The sequence below is a fragment of the Megalobrama amblycephala genome, linkage group LG16, assembly GCF_018812025.1.
Source record: "Megalobrama amblycephala isolate DHTTF-2021 linkage group LG16, ASM1881202v1, whole genome shotgun sequence".
Taxonomy (NCBI): Eukaryota; Metazoa; Chordata; class Actinopteri; order Cypriniformes; family Xenocyprididae; genus Megalobrama; species Megalobrama amblycephala.
The window spans coordinates 40,317,479-40,337,643 of NC_063059.1; the positions used below are offsets into that span (position 1 = coordinate 40,317,479).

The 20,165-nt window shown below is 36.3% G+C and overlaps 2 protein-coding genes across 15 annotated transcripts in view; both read left to right on the forward strand.

Moving 5' to 3' along the window:
* Positions 1–7,424, forward strand: part of LOC125248639 (gastrula zinc finger protein XlCGF52.1-like) — a 221,620-nt gene extending 214,196 nt beyond the window's left edge. For all 4 annotated transcript variants that reach the window (XM_048160706.1, XM_048160704.1, XM_048160705.1 and 1 more), the window contains one exon: positions 6,218–7,424. In XM_048160706.1, coding sequence (XP_048016663.1) covers positions 6,218–7,326 — 1,109 coding nt within the window. In that variant the 3' untranslated portion in view covers positions 7,327–7,424. The remainder of the gene's footprint in view (positions 1–6,217) is intronic.
* Positions 525–15,079, forward strand: LOC125248628 (zinc finger protein 501-like). Of its 11 annotated transcripts, none has more exons than XM_048160679.1 (6): positions 566–749; positions 1,698–1,780; positions 1,933–4,350; positions 5,685–5,925; positions 13,203–13,401; positions 13,845–15,079. In XM_048160679.1, the coding sequence occupies exons 4-6, from the start codon at positions 5,902–5,904 to the stop codon at positions 14,867–14,869; spliced, it is 1,248 nt and encodes a 415-aa protein (XP_048016636.1). In that variant the 5' UTR covers positions 566–749; positions 1,698–1,780; positions 1,933–4,350; positions 5,685–5,901; the 3' UTR covers positions 14,870–15,079. The 11 variants fall into 11 exon arrangements, with proteins under 11 accessions (XP_048016633.1, XP_048016636.1, XP_048016638.1 ...); XM_048160681.1 differs by having other exon boundaries at positions 1,701–1,780; XM_048160676.1 differs by lacking the exon at positions 1,698–1,780 and having other exon boundaries at positions 525–749.
* Positions 15,080–20,165: the final 5,086 nt, after the last annotated feature.

The following is a 20,165-nucleotide window of genomic DNA, read 5'->3' on the forward strand; positions in this document are numbered from 1 at the left end:
TCAAGGGGTACTTGGCTTTAAAAAAAAAAATCATAAAAAGAGGTACTTAAGCCAAAGAAAGTTTGAGAACCACTGATCTAAGGTATGTTCATAAAAGCTACTTAAATGCCCTAATAGAACTAAGGCTTAATCCTGGTTTAGTCGCAGCCTGCTCTGTGAATCTGGGCCCATGTGTGTTTGTGAATTTTATATCCACAAATGTAAGTTCACCATTTTTTGAAATAATTTAAAAAGTATTTTAAATCTATTATCTTCAGTAAATAAAAAACAAGTTAACATCTTAAATTTGCAATGCATTCAATTTGCATAATCTAACTGATGTATAAATTAATTTCTTACCCATATTTCCCCCTTTCCCCCACATAAAGTCCAACACACCTGAAGCATTAAATGAAAGTGATTCTTAACGAAAACAATACCTATACGTTTTGACTATACTAAATATTATTTAAGACCCATTCGCAGAAGTAAATAGAGGCATTTCTAGTGCCAGTTATGTTTTCAGATGGGCTATGTGAACTGTACCCGCTCCTAGTCGAATCTGCTGTTGTGTGACGTGAAGCTGAATTTACTCATCTCCATCTCCCACACCAGAGCCCCGCCCCGACGCGTCTTGTGGATAATGTTTTGTGCTAACAGCTAATAACTAGTCTGCTGCTATTTGTTGTCATGTAGAGAAAAGCTACTTCAGGAATTATTAAATAACACTGGATGCATTGGTGTGTGGTAAAAGCTCTCCAGCATGTCAGGTATGTATCGCTGTGATTTTAATTGAATCAAGATGCAAAACGGACCAACTGGAGTGTTTGTTCAATAACGATTGAGATCCGAAAACTGCTACTCTGATTTTATTTTACATTTTTAAAAGCTGACAGTGAAGAATAATGAAAAAATTATACATCAAAAATGTGAAGTACAAATAAACGCGTTACAGACAAGAATCAAGACAAAAACCTTCAAAAAAATTGAAGGCTGATTTTATAGATTAAGTTATTATAAGATTTACTGGTGTAATGTAATGATGTACTAATAATACATTTTATATAGATAGTGCCGTCTGTGCCGATTCAGGTTTACTCGTGTCATTAATGTAATTGTTCACAAGGTGGGAGTGTTTAGCAAAAGATTAGTGATGGTGATATTCTGATAAATAGTTATTTTAAAATTATGGCAAGTGTTCGTTTCGGAATGAAGGCTAACACAATTTAATCCACAGCATGCACATCTCAACATTATCCTACTTTATGATATATAATGCGACAAAAAGCTACATTATTGAATAACTTTATAAAGCAGCATATGATGACCCAAACATACAGGACCTTTATTATAGAATTCAGACAAAGTGGCAGATGACAACAGTTTCCTAGGTAGGATTAGTTAATAAAATATTTAGGATGAGGCTTAGCATATGTGCATTTGTATGCAGATTTTAGATATCTATAAAGTAACTTTGACTAGTAAGAATTACCAAGAATGGTATTGAAACAGACCATTCACGTGATTAGTGCAGATCTGAAGAGTTTTTATTTGAATGCATGTCAGAAGGGAAATTACTTTCTTCATTAAAGTTTTGATGGCATCTTCTTTTCTCTTTCCTCACTATGATGCCTAATATAGTGTTTTTAAGCGCAGTGCTGCTTGTGTTCAGGGGTAACCACTGTATTTCTGCTTTTCCACTATTGCACCTGTTCTAGAAGTGGTCAAATGAGAAAAACTGTGAGAATACATTCTTATATGGCATGTGACGAGACATTTAGCTCACGAGACAGGACACAAGGTTTGGTTCAAATTTTGATTTGCAATGGATATTGTGTTAAACCTATTGCAGGAGACTCCAAACCAAATTAAGAACCTTTACAATTGTGTTATAGTGGCACTTTAAAGTAATCCAGTATAAATTCAGTAACTTTTTATTTTTATTTTTTCTAGATCTGGTCCTGTGGGTGTCAGTATCACACAATGATCACAGTTCACAGCTGCAGTGAAGCTCCTCCTGCAACAATTCACCAATAAATACTGGGAATATTCACATCATCCTACAAGAGAAGGACAGACTCCAGGTGTAGCAGCTGAAATCTGTGTGACTGTTAAAGATGGAGTTTATTAAAGAGGAGATTGAAGACATGAGTATTTTTCAGAACCATCCAGAGTAAAAGATGAAGATACTGAGGGAACAAATAGGTTTGTGTCCATTCTTGATTCTTCATCATTGACTGCTGAGAAATATTAATAAAACTTTATTTTGGTGGCTGTGAAATGAGCAAATTAGAGATGATAAATGATTATGAAATGATCATAATCTTGTAAAGCTGTTGTCATCCACAATTTAAATTGATTAACCCCTTGATAAGCACCCCAAACAGGAAAAAACAGCTTGAGCTTGAACTCAAATGGTTGTCTTTTCTAAACCCATTTAATTATGAGCATAGTTGTGGTATTATTTGAAAGACAATTCAACTTTCAAAATTTATACAAGTAAAAAATATCAAGTTAGACAAGCTGAAATATAATGGAATGAAAATGTGCCCAAAGCCACACGTCTTAAGAACTTATGTTTCAAGTTCAGATCATAAATTATTAGCACAATGATGGCCAATCATTCAGGCAAAAGACCATGATTGAATCTCCAAAAACAGTTGGTTGTCTCAAAACTTACAAATGGCATCATGGCATTGCCATGATTCTGCCGCTGACTTTACTATCTGACTCATTCTCCTCCTTGCTTCTTCTCTAACATCCTCATGAGGAAAATAAAACATTTTTGGGCAACAAGAATTCGTTTTTCAATATGTAAGGGAAAAACAGTGCAGCCTGGCATGCAGAAGAATAACAGTGACAGGTGCACCTGTCAGACAAGATCTGTCTTCTGAATGGTCTAGACGGCTGTACACAATCATAAAATGTGCGTATGCAGAACATTAACAGCACACACATTGTTGGAATCATCTTGGTGTTGGCTAAAAGTTTTTACAACAATTACAATGGCTGAAGAATATACCTGTCAAGATGTCACTAAATATGACAGCGCTGCTTGGATATTATAAGTAAAACTACCACCCTGTTTTAAAAAATAAACTTTGGAGGCAGGCTCATTTGTTTGTGAGAGTCTAATGTATATGATCGTATGCAATTTTGCAACATAATCGGTGCTGAGATTGTGTAATTTATTGAAGAAAGATAGCAGATTGTTCAGGTGAAATCTGATGGAAACAATTGACAGTATATCAATATTTCACGGATTTAATGCTTAATGCTGTTGGATGTTTTTCAGTTGACACTTGTCATGGACGTTTTACCCAAGTGCGGTCTATCTTGTGGTTGCTATTTCATAACAAATATGAAGTCCTGTTTTGATTTGGCATGTTGTCATTTGCACTCCCGACACAAATTACAATATTACTGTAGCCGGACTATCTATATCATAAAACGGAAACTGTAGATTGACAATAAACCCTCCAAACTTTCAAATGATGTATAATTTGAAAGTATTCTATATAGTAAAAGTAAACCATGGTAAACAAAATGACGTCAAGTCCAAGGTCGGGTCAGTGCATGTCAAGAGGTTAACAAGAAAATAAAAGAAATAAAACATCAAAGATCTGATTCTTGATACTCTGTTGCTTTCTTCTGTTAAATCAGAGTTCACCTGAACTTATTTTAATCACATAATATTTTTATTTTAGACTGGATGGAGATGAAACCACAAATACATGAAGCAGAGGAGGAGAAGCAGAGCATAAAAACTCGAACAAAAGCTAATAAGCCGTACACCTGCCCTCAGTGTGGAAAGAGTTTCAGTCAAAAAGCAAACCTTGACAAACACTTTAGAATTCACACTGGAGAAAAACCGTTTACATGCACTCAGTGTGGAGTTTTTCTCAAGCATTTGGTCTCAGTGTTCATTTGCGCATTCATTCTGGAGAAAAAACATTTAACTGTGATCATTGTGGTAAAAATCTTATTTTATCATCTTATCATCACATCTAAAAATCACCTGAATGTTCATTCGGATGAGAAGCCTTATGTGTGTTCTTTCTGCGGAAATAGTTTTTCATGGCTGCAGAGTTTTAAACTGCACCAGAAAACACATGATGAAGTAAAAGATCATGTGTGTTGTGACTGTGGGAAGAGCTTTACAACATCTAGTCATTTAAAACAGCACCAAAGAATTCATACTGGAGAAAAACCTTACAAGTGCTCATATTGTGACAAGAGTTTCACTGTGTCTGGAAACCTGAAATCACATGTGCGAGATCATCATGGAGAGAAGCCATACCACAGTACTCAGTGTGGGGAGGATTTTAGTACTTTAACACGTCTTCACACTCATCTGAAAAAATGTTCCAAGTAAGCAACATTTGTTTCATGTCAAATACATTCTTTTTCCTATATAAGTTTTTTTCTAAAGGCACAATATCATCTAGTTCAATTTTGTCAATTTGGTGAAAAGCTTGGAAAACTAAAAATATTAAAGAGTTGAAGCTTTACCAGTCAACAACTCTGTAAAGTCATTTTTGTAGTTTATTTCTGTCAGGATGGGTTGTGTGCTAAATAGGTCTTTTTTTGAATGAGATAAATAAAATAAAGTGTACTAAACTGTCTTCTAAGTGCACATGCATATAAATCAGAAACATCTTTGTCTTGATCATATATTTAATGGGTCAGATTTACTAACAGCTTGCGCCAGTGCAAACGCTCTTTTCAATTTAAAAAAAGATAAAAAGTCATTGTCAGTTTTGTCTATCACTTGACAGGCAGTTTTGGTCGCTTTCTTAGTAAGTTGTTTCTCTGTGCTGCGTGTGAAAGAAAATAAAAGATGTCTTAAGGCCTGGGTATAGGGTTCAAGCCCAACCCCTGAAAAACAACCCCACACCATAATCCCCCTCCACCAAACTTTTCACTTGGCACAATGCAGTCAGGCAAGTACCGTTCTCCTGGTAACCCCCAAACCCAGACTCAACCATCGGATTGCCAGACAGAGAAGCGTGATTGGTCACTCCAGAGAACACGTCTCCACTGCTCTAGAGTCCAGTGACGGTGTGCTTTACACCACTGCATCCGACGCACTTGGTGATGTAAGGCTTGGATGCAGCTGCTCGGCCATGGAAACCCATTCCATGAAGCTCTCTACACACTGTTCTTGAGCTAATCTGAAGGCCACATGAAGTTCGGAGGTCTGTAGTTATTGACTATGCAGAAAGTTGGCGACTTCTGCGCATTGTGACCTCAGCATGCGCTGACCCCGCTCTGTGATTTTACGTGGCCGACCACTTCGTGGCAGAGTTGCTGTTGTTCCCAGGTGCTTCCACTTTGTTATGATACTACTAACAGTTGACCGTGGAATATTTAGTAGTGATGAATTTTGCCGAATGGACTTACAGTTGGCAACCTATCCAAGGTACCATGCTTGAATTCATTGAGCTCCTGAGAGCGACCCATTCTTTCACAAATGTTTGTAGAAGCAGTCTGCATGTCTAGGTGCTTGATTTTATACACCTGTGGCCATGGAAGTGATTGGAACACCTGAATTAAATGATTTGGAGGGGTGTCCCAATACTTTTGGCAATATAGTGTATGTAACAATCAGAATGGTCTTTATTTTTACTTAGTTACAAATATCATATGTGTTTGCTGTTAAAGTAATCCAGTATTAATTCAGTAACTTATTTTTGATTTTCCAGATGTGATCCTGTGGGCGTCAGTATCACACAGTGATCACAGTTCACACCTGCAGTGAACACAACAATTCACCAATAAAGACTGGGAATATTCACATCGTCCTACAAGAGAAGGACAAACTCCAGGTGTAGCAGCTGAAATCTGTGTGACTGTTAAAGATGGAGTTTATTAAAGAGGAGACTGAAGACACGAGTATTTCAGAACCATCCAGAATAAAACATGAAGATACTGAGGAACAAACAGGTTGGTGTCCATTCTTAATATATAGGTTATATAATATTTAGGTTAAACTTCAGTTTAACAGATTTGGTGGCTATGACATAATGAGCAAATTAGAGATGATAAATGATACAGAAAGTGCATCTAAATGATCATAATCTTGAATAGCTGTTGTCCTCCACATTTTAAATGGATTAATAAGAAAATGACTAACCTTTAGCACATCAAAGAGCAGATACTTGATACTCTGTTGCTTTCTTCTGTTAAATCAGTGTTCACTGGAACTTATTTTAACCACATAAAATATTTATTTTAGACTGGATGGAGATGAAACCGAAAAAACATGAACTGAATGAAACAGACGAGGAACAGCAAAGCATCAAAACTCAAAGAACAATAGCTAACAAGCCGCACACCTGCTCTCAGTGTGGAAAGAGTTTCAGTCTAAAAGCAAACCTAAAGACACACTTAAGAATTCACACCGGAGAAAAACCGTTTACATGCACTCAGTGTGGAAAACGTTTTTCTGAAGCATCTGGTCTCAGACATCATCTGCTCCGTCACTCTGGAGTAAAACCATTTAATTGTGATCAGTGTGGTAAAGATTTTAATTCGACATCAAATTTAAAACAACACCTTAAAGTTCATTCAGATGAGAGGCCTTATGTGTGTTCTTTCTGTGGAAAGAGTTTTTCATGGCTGTACAGTTTTAAACAACACCAGAAAACACATAATGAAGTGAAAGATCATGTGTGTTGTGACTGTGGGAAGAGCTTTACTGCCCCCGCCCTACTGAAACGACACCAGAGAAGTCATACTGGAGAAAAACCTTACAAGTGCTCATATTGTGACAAGAGTTTCACTCTGACTGGAAACCTGAAATCACATGAGCGAGTTCATACTGGAGAGAAGCCATATCACTGTACTCAGTGTGGGAAGAGTTTTTCTCGTACATCAGATCTCAGACATCATCTGCGCATTCACTCTGGAGAAAAGCCATTTAACTGTGATCAGTGTGGTAAAAAGTTCATTTCGTCATCACATCTAAACAAACACCTGAAAGTTCATTCAGATGAGAAGCCTTTTGTGTGTTCTTTCTGCGGAAAGTGTTTTTTATTGCTGAACAGTTATAAACAGCACCAGAAAACACATAATAAAGTAAAAGATCATGTGTGTTGTGACTGTGGGAAGAGCTTAACTACAACTGCCCAACTGAAACGACACCAAAGAATTCATACTGGAGAAAAACCTTACAAGTGCTCATATTGTGACAAGAGTTTTGCTCAGTTTGGAAACCTGAAATCACATGAGCGAGTTCATACTGGAGAGAAGCCGTACCACTGTACTCAGTGTGAGAAGAGTTTTAAACGTTTATCAAGCCTTCACACTCATATGAATATACACCGATCAGACATAACATTATGACCACCTTCCTAATATTGTGTTGGACCCCCTTTTGCTGCCAAAACAGCCACAGTTCCTTCCTTGGAGCACTTTTGATAGATACTGACCACTGCAGACCGGGAACACGCCACAAGAGCTGCAGTTTTGGAGATGCTCTGACCCAGTCGTCTAGCCATCACAATTTGGTCCTTGTCAAACTCCCTCAAATCCTTACGCTTGCCCATTTTTTCCTGCTTCTAACACATGAACTTTGAGGACAAAATGTTCACTTGCTGCCTAATATATCCACCCACTAACAGGTGCCGTGATGAAGAGATCATTAGTGTTATTCACTTCACCTGTCAGTGTCATAATGTTATGTCTAAACATATTGTTGCAATTGAGCAACATTGGTTTCATGTCAAATACATTCAAGTAAATTGTGTGATATAAAATATGGAGTTTTTCCTAAAAGCACAATAACATATAGAAAATCTAAGTTGGAAAAAGATTGGGACCGTATAACAAAAATACTTTCTTAATAACAAAGTAAAAGAAGTATCTTTCAAATGAATTAACTAATGTTATCATGTCAAATGTTTTGTAAAAATATGTAAAACTGATATTGATACAAGATTTGAAACAGAAACGGTCTTTCATGTATTTTTGGACTGTCACTTTTGATAAAACTATTTATCAACTATTTATCCTGTGAGATGTTACCATAAAATACATTGTTTTATGAATTGCCTTTGCTAAAGAAAATGATTGCTTTGTTATATATATATGTATTTTTTTTATATGCACAAATGCAAGTTCACCAAACAAACCAGTTTTTAAGTGTCTCAACACTATTTCATTTTCAACAAATAAGAAAGCAAGTAGAACAATTTCATTTTGCAATGCCTTTAATTTCCAACTGATGTATAAATTAATTTCATAGCCACATGTTCTTTTTCCGCTCCTTTTCCTCTTTTCTTTCTTATTCATCTTTTTTTTTCTCATTAGCAAGTGATTATTTATTTTTCTGTATTCTGATGATAATAGGTGCATTGTTGTTAAATGTTTTGTTTTATAAATGTAAATTCTTTTTTTTTACATCAATGAAAAAACTTGCATACCCTTCAAGCCTTTGCAGTGCCACATCAAGTCCAACATCAATGAATAAAACTTCTGTTGCTTAATGAAAATGATTCAAGGTATCTCATAACGTTTTGACTAGTCTAAATACCATTTACGATACATACACAGTATTTATAACTCAGTTTTGCCTAGTCAAAACTCAAAATTATATTTTCAGATATCTGAATTGTACCTACTCCAAGTCGAATCTGCTGTTGTGTGACATGAGACGGAATTTACTCAGCTCCTCCTCCACACCAGAGCCCCTCCGCTACGCGTCTTGTTGATAATGTTTAGTGCTAACTGTTAACAACTGTAGTCTGCTGCTTTTGTTGTCATGTAGAGAAAAGCTACTTCGGGAATTATTAAATAACACTGGATGCATTGATGTGTGGTAAAAGCTCTCCAGCATGTCAGGTATGTAGCTCTGTAATTTTAATTGAATTATGTTGCAAAACGAACCACCTGGAGTGTTTGTTCAATAACGATAGAGAACCGAAAACTGATAGTCTGATTTTATTTAATATACCCCTGGTGAAAAAAAATGACATTTCTATAATGCACTCTATTTTCGCGCACTAATTTTGTACTTAATATATAAAATCTTCTTTAGTACTTCTGAAGATAATCTTAAGAACATCTAAGTGTACTCAACTGTGCTATTTTAAAGTGCTTTTAATATACTATCTCTATTTTAAAGATGTATTTACCACTGCAAGTGAGCGAAAAAAAGAGCACTTTAAGTACATTATAGAAGTGTACTTTTTTACCTGGGTTGGTTTGTATATTGTTAGTTACTAATCATAAGAGCTATGAAAAATAATCAAAACAAATCTAGGGCTATATGGTTCACCAGAGATCTGATACTTGATAGATACATGATCTCTTGTTTCTGTTATTAAATCATGGTTCACTTTAATTTACACATTTATCCTCCTTGAATTGATTCTAACTACTTAAAATGTTTACTTCAGATCAGATGGAAGTGAAAGAGCAAAGACAAGAACTGAAGTGAAATTTCAAAGGTGATGATGCTGTAGTTTGTTTTAGCCTGTTTACACCAATAAAATGTACTTAATGTGCCAATTTACAGAAGATCTCAGACATCACCATAATGAATAAGGTGAAAACAGGGAACTTTGGAGACGAAGAGGCTTTTCAGAAACTCAGTTAAACATGATGGTCCTGCTATTTTTTAATGCAGATTGAATAGAAACACAGTAATCATAGTTCACACCTGTAGTGAAGCTCCTCCCACAACAATTCACCAATAAATACTGGGAATATTCACATCATCCTACAAGAGAAGGACAAACTCCAGGTGTAGCAGCTGAAATCTGTGTGACTGTTAAAGATGGAGTTTATTAAAGAGGAGATTGAAGACATGAGTGATCCAGAACCATCCAGAGTAAAACATGAAGATACTGAGGAACAAACAGGTTGGTGTCCATTCTTGATTCTTTGTTGATACAGTGCCTTGCGAAAGTATTTGGCCCCCTTGAACTTTGCGACCTTTTGCCACATTTCAGACTTCAAACATAAAGATATAAAACTAATTTTTTGTGAAGAATCAACAACAAGTGGGACACAATCATGAAGTGGAACGAAATTTATTGGATATTTCAAACTTTTTTAACAAATCAAAAACTGAAAAATTGGGCGTGCAAAATTATTCAGCCCCCTTAAGTTAATACTTTGTAGCGCCACCTTTTGCTGCGATTACAGCTGTAAGTCGCTTGGGGTATGTCTCTATCAGTTTTGCACATCGAGAGACTGAAATTTTTGCCCATTCCTCCTTGCAAAACAGCTCGAGCTCAGTGAGGTTGGATGGAGAGCGTTTGTGAACAGCAGTTTTCAGTTCTTTCCACAGATTCTCAATTGGATTCAGGTCTGGACTTTGACTTGGCCATTCTAACACCTGGATATGTTTATTTTTGAACCATTCCATTGTAGATTTTGCTTTATGTTTTGGATCATTGTCTTGTTGGAAGACAAATCTCCGTCCCAGTCTCAGGTCTTTTGCAGACTCCATCAGGTTTTCTTCCAGAATGGTCCTGTATTTGGCTCCATCCATCTTCCCATCAATTTTAACCATCTTCCCTGTCCCTGCTGAAGAAAAGCAGGCCCAAACCATGATGCTGCCACCACCATGTTTGACAGTGGGGATGGTGTGTTCAGGGTGATGAGCTGTGTTGCTTTTACGCCAAACATAACGTTTTGCATTGTTGCCAAAAAGTTCAATTTTGGTTTCATCTGACCAGAGCACCTTCTTCCACATGTTTGGTGTGTCTCCCAGGTGGCTTGTGGCAAACTTTAAACGACACTTTTTATGGATATCTTTAAGAAATGGCTTTCTTCTTGCCACTCTTCCATAAAGGCCAGATTTGTGCAGTATACGACTGATTGTTGTCCTATGGACAGAGTCTCCCACCTCAGCTGTAGATCTCTGCAGTTCATCCAGAGTGATCATGGGCCTCTTGGCTGCATCTCTGATCAGTCTTCTCCTTGTATGAGCTGAAAGTTTAGAGGGACGGCCAGGTCTTGGTAGATTTGCAGTGGTCTGATACTCCTTCCATTTCAATATTATCGCTTGCACAGTGCTCCTTGGGATGTTTAAAGCTTGGGAAATCTTTTTGTATCCAAATCCGGCTTTAAACTTCTCCACAACAGTATCTCGGACCTGCCTGGTGTGTTCCTTGTTCTTCATGATGCTCTCTGCACTTTAAACGGACCTCTGAGACTATCACAATGCAGGTGCATTTATACGGAGACTTGATTACACACAGGTGGATTCTATTTATCATCATTAGTCATTTAGGTCAACATTGGATCATTCAGAGATCCTCACTGAACTTCTGGAGAGAGTTTGCTGCACTGAAAGTAATTTAGCATATAATTTTGCACGCCCAATTTTTCAGTTTTTTATTTGTTAAAAAAGTTTGAAATATCCAATAAATTTAGTTCCACTTCATGATTGTGTCCCACTTGTTGTTGATTCTTCACAAAAAATTACAGTTTCATATCTATGTTTGAAGCCTGAAATGTGGCAAAAGGTCGCAAAGTTCAAGGGAGCCGAATACTTTTGCAAGGCACTGTAGTTTAAACATTTAGGTTAAGCTTTAGTTCAACAGATTTAGTGGCTGTGATGTAATGAGCAAGTTAGAGATGATAAATGATACCGAAAATGCATCTAAATGATCATAATCTTGAATAGCTTGTCATCTTGTCATCCACATTTAAAATACACCTTAATAAGAATTAATAAGAAAATGACTAACCTTTAGCACATCAAAGATCTGATACTTGATACTCTGTTGCTTTCTTCAGTTAAATCAGTGTTCACCTGAACTTATTTTAACCACATAAAATATTTATTTTAGACTGGATGGAGATGAAACTGGAAAAAAACATGAACTGAATGAAACGGAGGAGAAAAATCAGACCATCAAAACTCACAGAACAAAATCCAAAAAGCTGCACAGCTGAAAGGAAAAGCTGAAGGAAACCTTCAGAGACACATAAGAATTAATACTGGAGAAAAACTGTATACATGCACTCAGTGTGGAAAGAGTTTTTCTCAAGCATCAGGTCTCAGACATCATCTACGCTTTCACTCTGGACTAAAACCATTTAACTGTGATCAGTGTGGTAAAGATTTTACTTCATCATCATCATCAAATCCGATACAATGCATTAAATAGAAACATTTATGTACATGATCCCTTTTAAAAAACATAATAATAATAAAAAGTAATAAAAAGCTATTTGTATTCTCTAGAGGTGTCAAAATTTGCAATTGTAATGCCAAAAATAATGGTTTGATTTTTTTTCTTCCTTGTTTAGAAAACTATCACCATAAATAATTTGGGCTAATCACAAGGTTCGAACTGTATTTTGTTTCTTACTGTCTGTGTTTTTAACACATCACTGGAGATTTATTTTGTGGATTTGTGTTTGTAATTTGGCCTTGATATATTTAAACTATTATACTTTGTAGTCTAAACTCAAACTTTGTGACTCATTCAGTGCCCCCCGGAGGAAGATAAGGGATGATTAGCTGTTCAATGCGACACCCGCATCTGATGTTCTTGTTCACTACAGTTGTGAGCACGTTTGCGGCAACAACATGGCAGTGTACAGTACAGGGTCTTTTGTAAATATATGCGTAATTCATAACTGTCAGTTTAATATTTAGTGATTAAATATATTAATGAGCAATTATTTTTACTAGCACATGTATTCATTTTTACTGCACTACAGTGCAGAGAATATCTGTCATCTTTATGTATAAAGTCTATTTTAGATGGGTAAATGAATGATTTCAATGATCATTTTGGGGAAATTTAGTTGGCTGTCACTGGGCATTGATGTATGTTCTACTTTTCTAATTATAACATTATAACATTATTTTACCTAAGCTATTTAAAGTATTCCATGCTATTTTCCTTTAAAAAAAAAAAATCAATATGGCATTTTAAAAATATTCTTTGCTTGCAGATTAAATAAAGATGCTGTCAGCACAGCATACTTTTATCTTTGTCATTATATTAGGCCTAGAAGATATTTTATTCATCAGTCTTAAAACGCACATTAATGGAAATGCTTTAGCCTATGTAGACAAACTGATCTGTTGTTATTTATACATTTATTTCTGTATTTATGCTTTAATTTTTTTTTAATTCTTACATTAATTGTTTGCAGTTTCTTCAAATTTTGGTTGATATCTGAGGGGTCTCATAATGAGTTCATAATTTTTGTGGGATTTATGTTTCTTCTCTTACGTCTTTATGTTTCAGAGTGATCACAGCTCTTCCAAAATAATTCCACAAGAAATGCTGGGAATATTCTCACCATCAAGGCAAGAAGTGCATCCAAAAAATCAGGAGAAACTAGGTGTTTCTGTGTGCCGTACTATGGTACAGATGGAGTTTATTAAAGAGGAGAGTGAACCAGAACGATCCAGAGTAAAACATGAAGATATTGAGGAACAAAAAGGTTGGTGTCCATTCTTGATTCTTCATTGTTGACTGCTAATAAAGACATTACTCCCTATCCATCTTATTTTTCAATGTAGAAGTAAGCTATTTTTAACGGCGCTGTTCTTGAAGCAGATGAACTTACAATTTCACTATTGGTAGAGATGCTGCTGTTGAACACAGATAATTCACATTGACTTAATCTCTCTCTCTCTCTAATAACTGCATTAATAACTGAATTATGGCTCAAACCTCCATTGCTAGCTCTAAAAATGTTAAGTTTTGGAATTAGCAATGGAGGCGTGGGATGAGATGTGTAAGAAACTAGTCCCACACAAAAACCTGACAAATGTCTTTAAATACAACATCTCAACAATGTCATGAGTTGTGGTTACCGTAGTATAAGCAGAATAATTGACTCCAGAATAATTTATTGTAACGATGTAAAATGTTAATTTTTAGACCTGAACGAAGTGAAGGAGGAAAAACAACTGAATGATGTGGAGAAGATACATCAGCACCAAAATCCACATACTGGAAAAATGTGGTCAGAGATTGAAAAGAATTGCTTTCAGGACAGAACTCAGAGAACCGAAGCCAAATACTCCTTCACCTGCCCTCAATGTGGAAAGAGTTTCACACGAAAAGGATATTTTATTAGTCACATACGAGTTCACACTGGCGAGCGACCATATACATGCCCTCAATGTGGAAAGAGCTTCACACGAAAAGGATGTTTTACTAGTCACATACGAATTCACACTGGAGAGCGACCGCATACATGCCCTCAATGTGGAAAGAGCTTCACACACAAAAGCAACCTTAAGGAACACTTAAGAGTTCACACTACAGTGAAACCGTACACCTGTCCTCAGTGTGGAAAGAGATTCAGACATCCCAGTAACCTGAAGAACCACCAAACAAGACTTCACATCAGAGAGAGACCTTTCACATGCCCGCAATGCGGCAAGAGTTTCATACAAAAAGGAGATTTAAAACGGCACATACTAATTCACACTGGAGAAAAGCCGTACACATGCCATCAGTGTGGAAAGAGTTTCAGACAGCCAAATCAGCGCAACGATCACCTGCGCTCTCACACTGTAACGGTTATAAAACACCTGAACACTCATGAAAAAGAGAAGCCTCACTTGTGTGATATTTGTGGAAAGAGTTTTTCACGGCTGAGCCATTTAAATGAGCACAAGAAAATACACACCAGCGTGAGAGATCATGTGTGTTTAGAGTGCGGGAAGAGCTTCATAAGAGTCGGACACTTGAATACGCACTTGAGAATTCATACTGGAGAAAAACCTTACAAGTGCTCCCGTTGTGAGAAGAGTTTTGGCAGAGCGGGATCCCTGAAAGCACATGAGCGAGTTCATACTGGAGAGAAGCCGTACCACTGTGCTCTATGTGGGAAGAGATTCTCCCGATCAGGAAGTTTGTGTACTCATAAAAAACGCTGTCCAAAGTTGTCACAGTGAGCAGAATTCATTTTCAGATCCAGCCAAGTCAAGCTTTCAATTCAGAAAAGCCAAATGTGGAGTCATGTTGTTCATCGAAGGAAGTTTAGGTGAAGGGATCATATTAAAGGGTTAGTTCACCCAAAATGAAAATTCTGTCATTAATTACTCTCCCTCATGCTGTTCTACACCCGTAAGAATTTTGTTCATCTTCGGACACAAATTAAGATATTTTTGATAAAATCCGATGGCTCAGTGAGGCCTCCATTGACAGCAAGATAATTAACACTTTCAGATGCCCAGAAAGCTACTAAAGACATTTAAAATGGTTCATGTGACTACAGTGTTTCAACCTTAATGTTATAAAACGACGTGAATACTTGTTGTGCGCCAAAAAAACAAATAACGACTTTAATATCTAGTGATGGGCGATTTCAAAACACTGCTTCATGAAGCTTTGAAACTTTACGAATCTTTTGTTTCGAATCAGTGGTTCGGAGCTTGTATCAAACTGCAGAAGTCACATGATTTCAGTAAACGAGGCTTCGTTACATCACAAGTGTTTTGAAATGTCAATGGTTCACCACTGGGGGGCGTGACTTTGTCAGTTTGATACGCGCTCCGAACCACTGATTCGAAACAAAAGATTCGTAAAGCTTCAAAGCTTCATGAAGCAGTGTTTTGAAATCGCCCATCACTAGATATTGTTGAATAACTTGTTATTTTGTTTTTTTGGCACACAAAAAGTATTCTCGTCACTTCATAACATTAAGGTTGAACCACTATAGTCACACGACCTGTTTTAAATATGTCTTTAGGAGCTTTCTGGGCATCTGAAATGTTAATTATCTTGCTGTCAATTGGAGGCCTCACTGAGCCATTGGATTTTATCAAAAATATCTTAATTTGTGTTCTGAAGATGAAGGAAGGTCTTCTGGGCTTGGAACGACATGAGTAATTAATGACAGTATTTTTATTTTTGGGTCAACTAACCCTTTAAGCCCCGCTCAAACACTTTGTCGCTGTATGTACTGTGAAGACGCTTGTGAGCAAATTATATTTTCATTTTTGGGTGCACTATCCCTTTAATTCAGAGATCTTCTGTGTTGCTTATTTGATTTTCTTTCTATCATAATATCTCCATACTATAAAAGTGCATGGTGACCTCAAGAGTCAAGCAATTTTATTGCATGTAATTTTTTGATTGGACAGTAGCTAAATTGAATTTCATTTTTTATTTTACATTTATTGGTTTGTTTCTTCAATATGATATATAAGGAGGGTCTCATTATGAGTTATAATGAAGACAAAAGACAGAAATATTCAGTTTTTGTGGAATTTGTTTTTCATTCTTTTTTTTTCTTTTTTTTAATAAATAATTTATGTTATCTTCATGTGTCAAGCAAAAAGTGCTTATCGTTGATTTAAAATTCTGTTTGTTCATTGGTTTGTCTCAATCAAAATAAAAGTTTTATATTTGCATATAAGCGATTTTGGCACCTTAATTTGTACAAATGAGCCATGAGACTAAATGGTCCATCTTCATTCCCCCATTCATCACAATTACATTTTAATGGGAGAAAATTGTACCTTAATTCTTGTTTGATTGGCTAAATATCTTGCTTTAACTATATGTTTTTTTCTGTTTATTTTTAAATTGAATTTCCTTTTTTAAAATCTTTCTTTCCTTGTCTTTAAGGGACTATATTGTGTGTGTGTGTGTGTGTGTGTGTGTGTATACATATACACCTCAATAGTCATGAAAGAATTCACACGAGAGAAACCGTTCACATGTCATCAGTGCAGAAGCAGTTTCACTCGTAACGAAGGCTTGAAGAACCACACAAGGATGCATATTGGCGTAAAGCCCTTCAGGTGCACTCAGTGTGGAAAGAGTTTTTTATTGGGCACATAATTTCAACAATCATCTGAGCCTTTTAGCTGCGATAAGTGTGGTGAAAAATGTGCTAATGTTTTGAGAACATTGTTAAAGACCATATACAATCTAAAAAAAAAAAAAAAAAAAGGACAAAATTTTACCTTTTTAAGGTCACTGGGGTGGTACCCTTGAAGGTACATTTTTGAACCAGAGCAAAACAATGGTATAATTATACCATAAGGACCAATTGTGTATCTTTTAAAGGTACAGTTATACGTTTTGTTCCCAGAGGAACCAAATTGTACCTCCACTGTACCTTTTTTCTGAGAGCTTAACTTTGAATTAAACGTTCTATTAACGTTATTGAAAGAATGTTTGTTCATAACTTTGAGAGAACCTTGTCAGAACATTCCCTGTTAGCCAGGTTTACTGATCTGATTCAATAAAAGAATCAGCTGTTATGAGTCATTCATTTGTGAATTGGGCTGTATCGATTCACTAAAAACAGTGTGTGCAATTCATTCTTCCAGATTATCTTGGAATACTTGTTTGATTCCTGTCAATATTCTGAAAGAAATGACACATCTTCTGCACATTATTCGCATTTCGTTGGCATCAACAGACAAACTGCAGGATCATCACCTTTGAAATCTATTTTAAAATCTGTTTCTGCATTAAAATATTTGACTAAAAGACAAATTACTTAGTGTCTTTGAAATAATTAATAATTATTCTAATATTTTTTAATTTGCTGACTGACACAGTTTTCCTCTATCAATCTGTGGCCTTTTCTATATAGCGTTATATAAATAAACGTTACTTGACCTGACATAGGGGTGAATTCAGGTTGATTAGGACACTTTTTGTCATTGAAATGACTAGGAAAAATGCCCCAATCAACCTGAATTCACCTTCATATCAAGTTAAATGATTTAAGTTTTTATACTTTTTACAGTTTTTTTTTTTTTTTAGTGTGCCACATCAAGATGTTTAATGTCCAGTTTCTCAAACCAGCAGTTATGAATTTACATGCATTACAGGAGCTGTCAGTGGGCTTAGAAATGATAGAAATTGCCTTTTATCTTGTCAAAAATGTAGCTAAACCATTACCGAATGTAGTAAAAGATAATGGTTTTGCTTTCAGAAATGTAAATGCGCAGCTATGGCTTATATGCTTATTACTATGCACGTGCAAGCTAATAATAATATTAGATCACAACTGAAGCGCTGGGAATGTATAATAATAATAAATAAATTGGAATACAAGAGTTAAGGTCCTTTCACACCAAGAACAATAACTATAACGTTAACTAAAAAATCTTTCTGAAAGAGATTCCAACAATATCGTTTCTCTGTGACGTTATTACAGCTGTGGATCTTGCTGTTCTTTTATATTAAGAATGAACTAAATCTTTATCATTATCGTCATAGTTATCATCCTTGGTGTAAACAGGCCTTTAGTCTGTTCGCTGAATTCATAACGCAGGCCACTCAATACTCAAAAGACACTCCATTTTGCATGTTTTTTCTTTTTTAATTCTCATACAGTCAGCATTTTTTACACAACACATTAGCTGCTAAATACCATAGTCCCGCCCCTTTTTAAATAAAATCACATAAATTAGATATCATTCAAAAGCTTAAACACTCAAAATGTTTAAAAACTGGACATTTTGTTACCATGGAATCAGTTCTTTAAAACCTTTTAGCTGGCACAATTTTTGTGTTATCAATTTCAAATTTGGAACATAACTTGGCGAGACATATGGGCTGCATCTGAGATCCATACTCGGGTGGGTATATATTTTGAATACATAATTACTTTCATGACTGCTAAAAAAGTATGTTCTATATAGTATGAATGTGTGTAGTATGAATGTAATCTGGAGGTACGACATTCACCATGTTGCCCTTATCATGTGACCTACCAGAGCCAGTTGCGTCACGTCACCGGCATTCACAAATCCACTCCCGTGGCCTCCATCAAATGCACACTTCAGAATCTCTCCAGAAGTAGTAGATCAACAGGTACTTTTTTGCCTATTCTTTAATGAGTAATGTCATTTTTTTTTTTTATGAAAACATTCCAGGATTATTCTCCTTATAGTAGACTTCAATGGCCTCCAAACGGTTGAAGGTCAAAATTACAGTTTTGAAACTGTAATTTTGACCTTCAACCGTTTGGTGCCCATTGAAGTCCACTATAAGGAGAATAATCCTGGAATGTTTTCATCAAAAACCTTAATTTCTTTTCGACTGAAGAAAGAAGGACATGAACATCTTGGATGACATGGGGGTGAGTAAATTATCAGGAAAATTTTATTTAAAAGTCAACTAATCCTTTAATAAAGCAAGCACAACCCAGTCAGCAAACCTTGTATTCATGAAAATTAGAGATGCACCGATTGATCGGCCAGGGATCGGACTTCTTACCGATTCCGAGCCGATCTTTTTTGTAACCAGCGGCACAGGCAATAACGTCAAATGCGCGTTCTCGCTCTCTTCTCTGTCACGGTGAAGTCAGTGACACACACCCGCGCGGGCGCCTCCTCTCTCTCACTCGTCTCATTCGCTCCGGTTAAATAGTGCTTACTGCGCATAATTTTAGTCATTCCCGCAGTTTCGCGCTCACACCGAAAGCGCGCGCTCCACTGATCTATATAAGTGAACGCTCCGTCTCAAACAGAGACAGAAATCAGAGTCACAAGTACCAAAATGTCTAATACATAACAAACTGTCAAATACATACAAAAGTATGTCAAAACCAGCGGCACAGGCAATCTTGGCGAGTGTTCAGATAAACACAGTCAGTTAGTGATGTGTCGTTCTTGAACGATTCGTTCATTTTGAACGAATCTTTAATGTGACTCGGGAAGAACGAGTCGTCTCGGGGGGTGATTCGTTCAGTCGCGCATGTGCAATATTCTACAGGTTCTGTACTGCTAGTAGTAGTTCACCTGATGATTCAATTGATTAGTTCATTTCATGAGTCTTTCGGGTTTTGAGTCGTTCCTTAATCACGTGACAGACCCATACGCTACCAATGCATTCTGAGCCGGAAAGAGAATTGATTAGTTCTTTTTATGAGTCTTTCGGGTTTTTGAGTCGTTCCTTAATCACGTGAAATACCCATACACTATGCTGTGTGACCCAAGCACATTATATTTATTAGTAAATAACGTTAACTCTCCAGTTTTGTTTGAGTTTGTGTTACAACTGTTAAAGCTGAAGTTATCATAACCTTGATGTTTTAAACTAACATTAATAATAATCAATTCTCTTTCCGGCTCAGAATGCATTGGCTTAGTGTATGGGTCTGTCACGTGTTTAAGGAACGACTCAAAAACCCGAAAGACTCATGAAATGAACTAATCAATTCTCTTTGCGGCTCGGACTGCATTGGTTTAGCATGGGACTGCCTGTCACGTCATTAAGGAA

Bases quoted from the DNA above. Each gene is read 5' to 3' on its own strand.
- LOC125248628 (XM_048160674.1), top strand. From the start codon at position 8,794: ATGTGTGGTAAAAGCTCTCCAGCATGTCAG. The intron at 8,824-13,202 runs GTATGTAGCTCT...TTTATGTTTCAG, and splicing joins AAAGCTCTCCAGCATGTCAG to AGTGATCACAGCTCTTCCAA. The intron at 13,402-13,844 runs GTTGGTGTCCAT...GTTAATTTTTAG, and splicing joins AGATATTGAGGAACAAAAAG to ACCTGAACGAAGTGAAGGAG.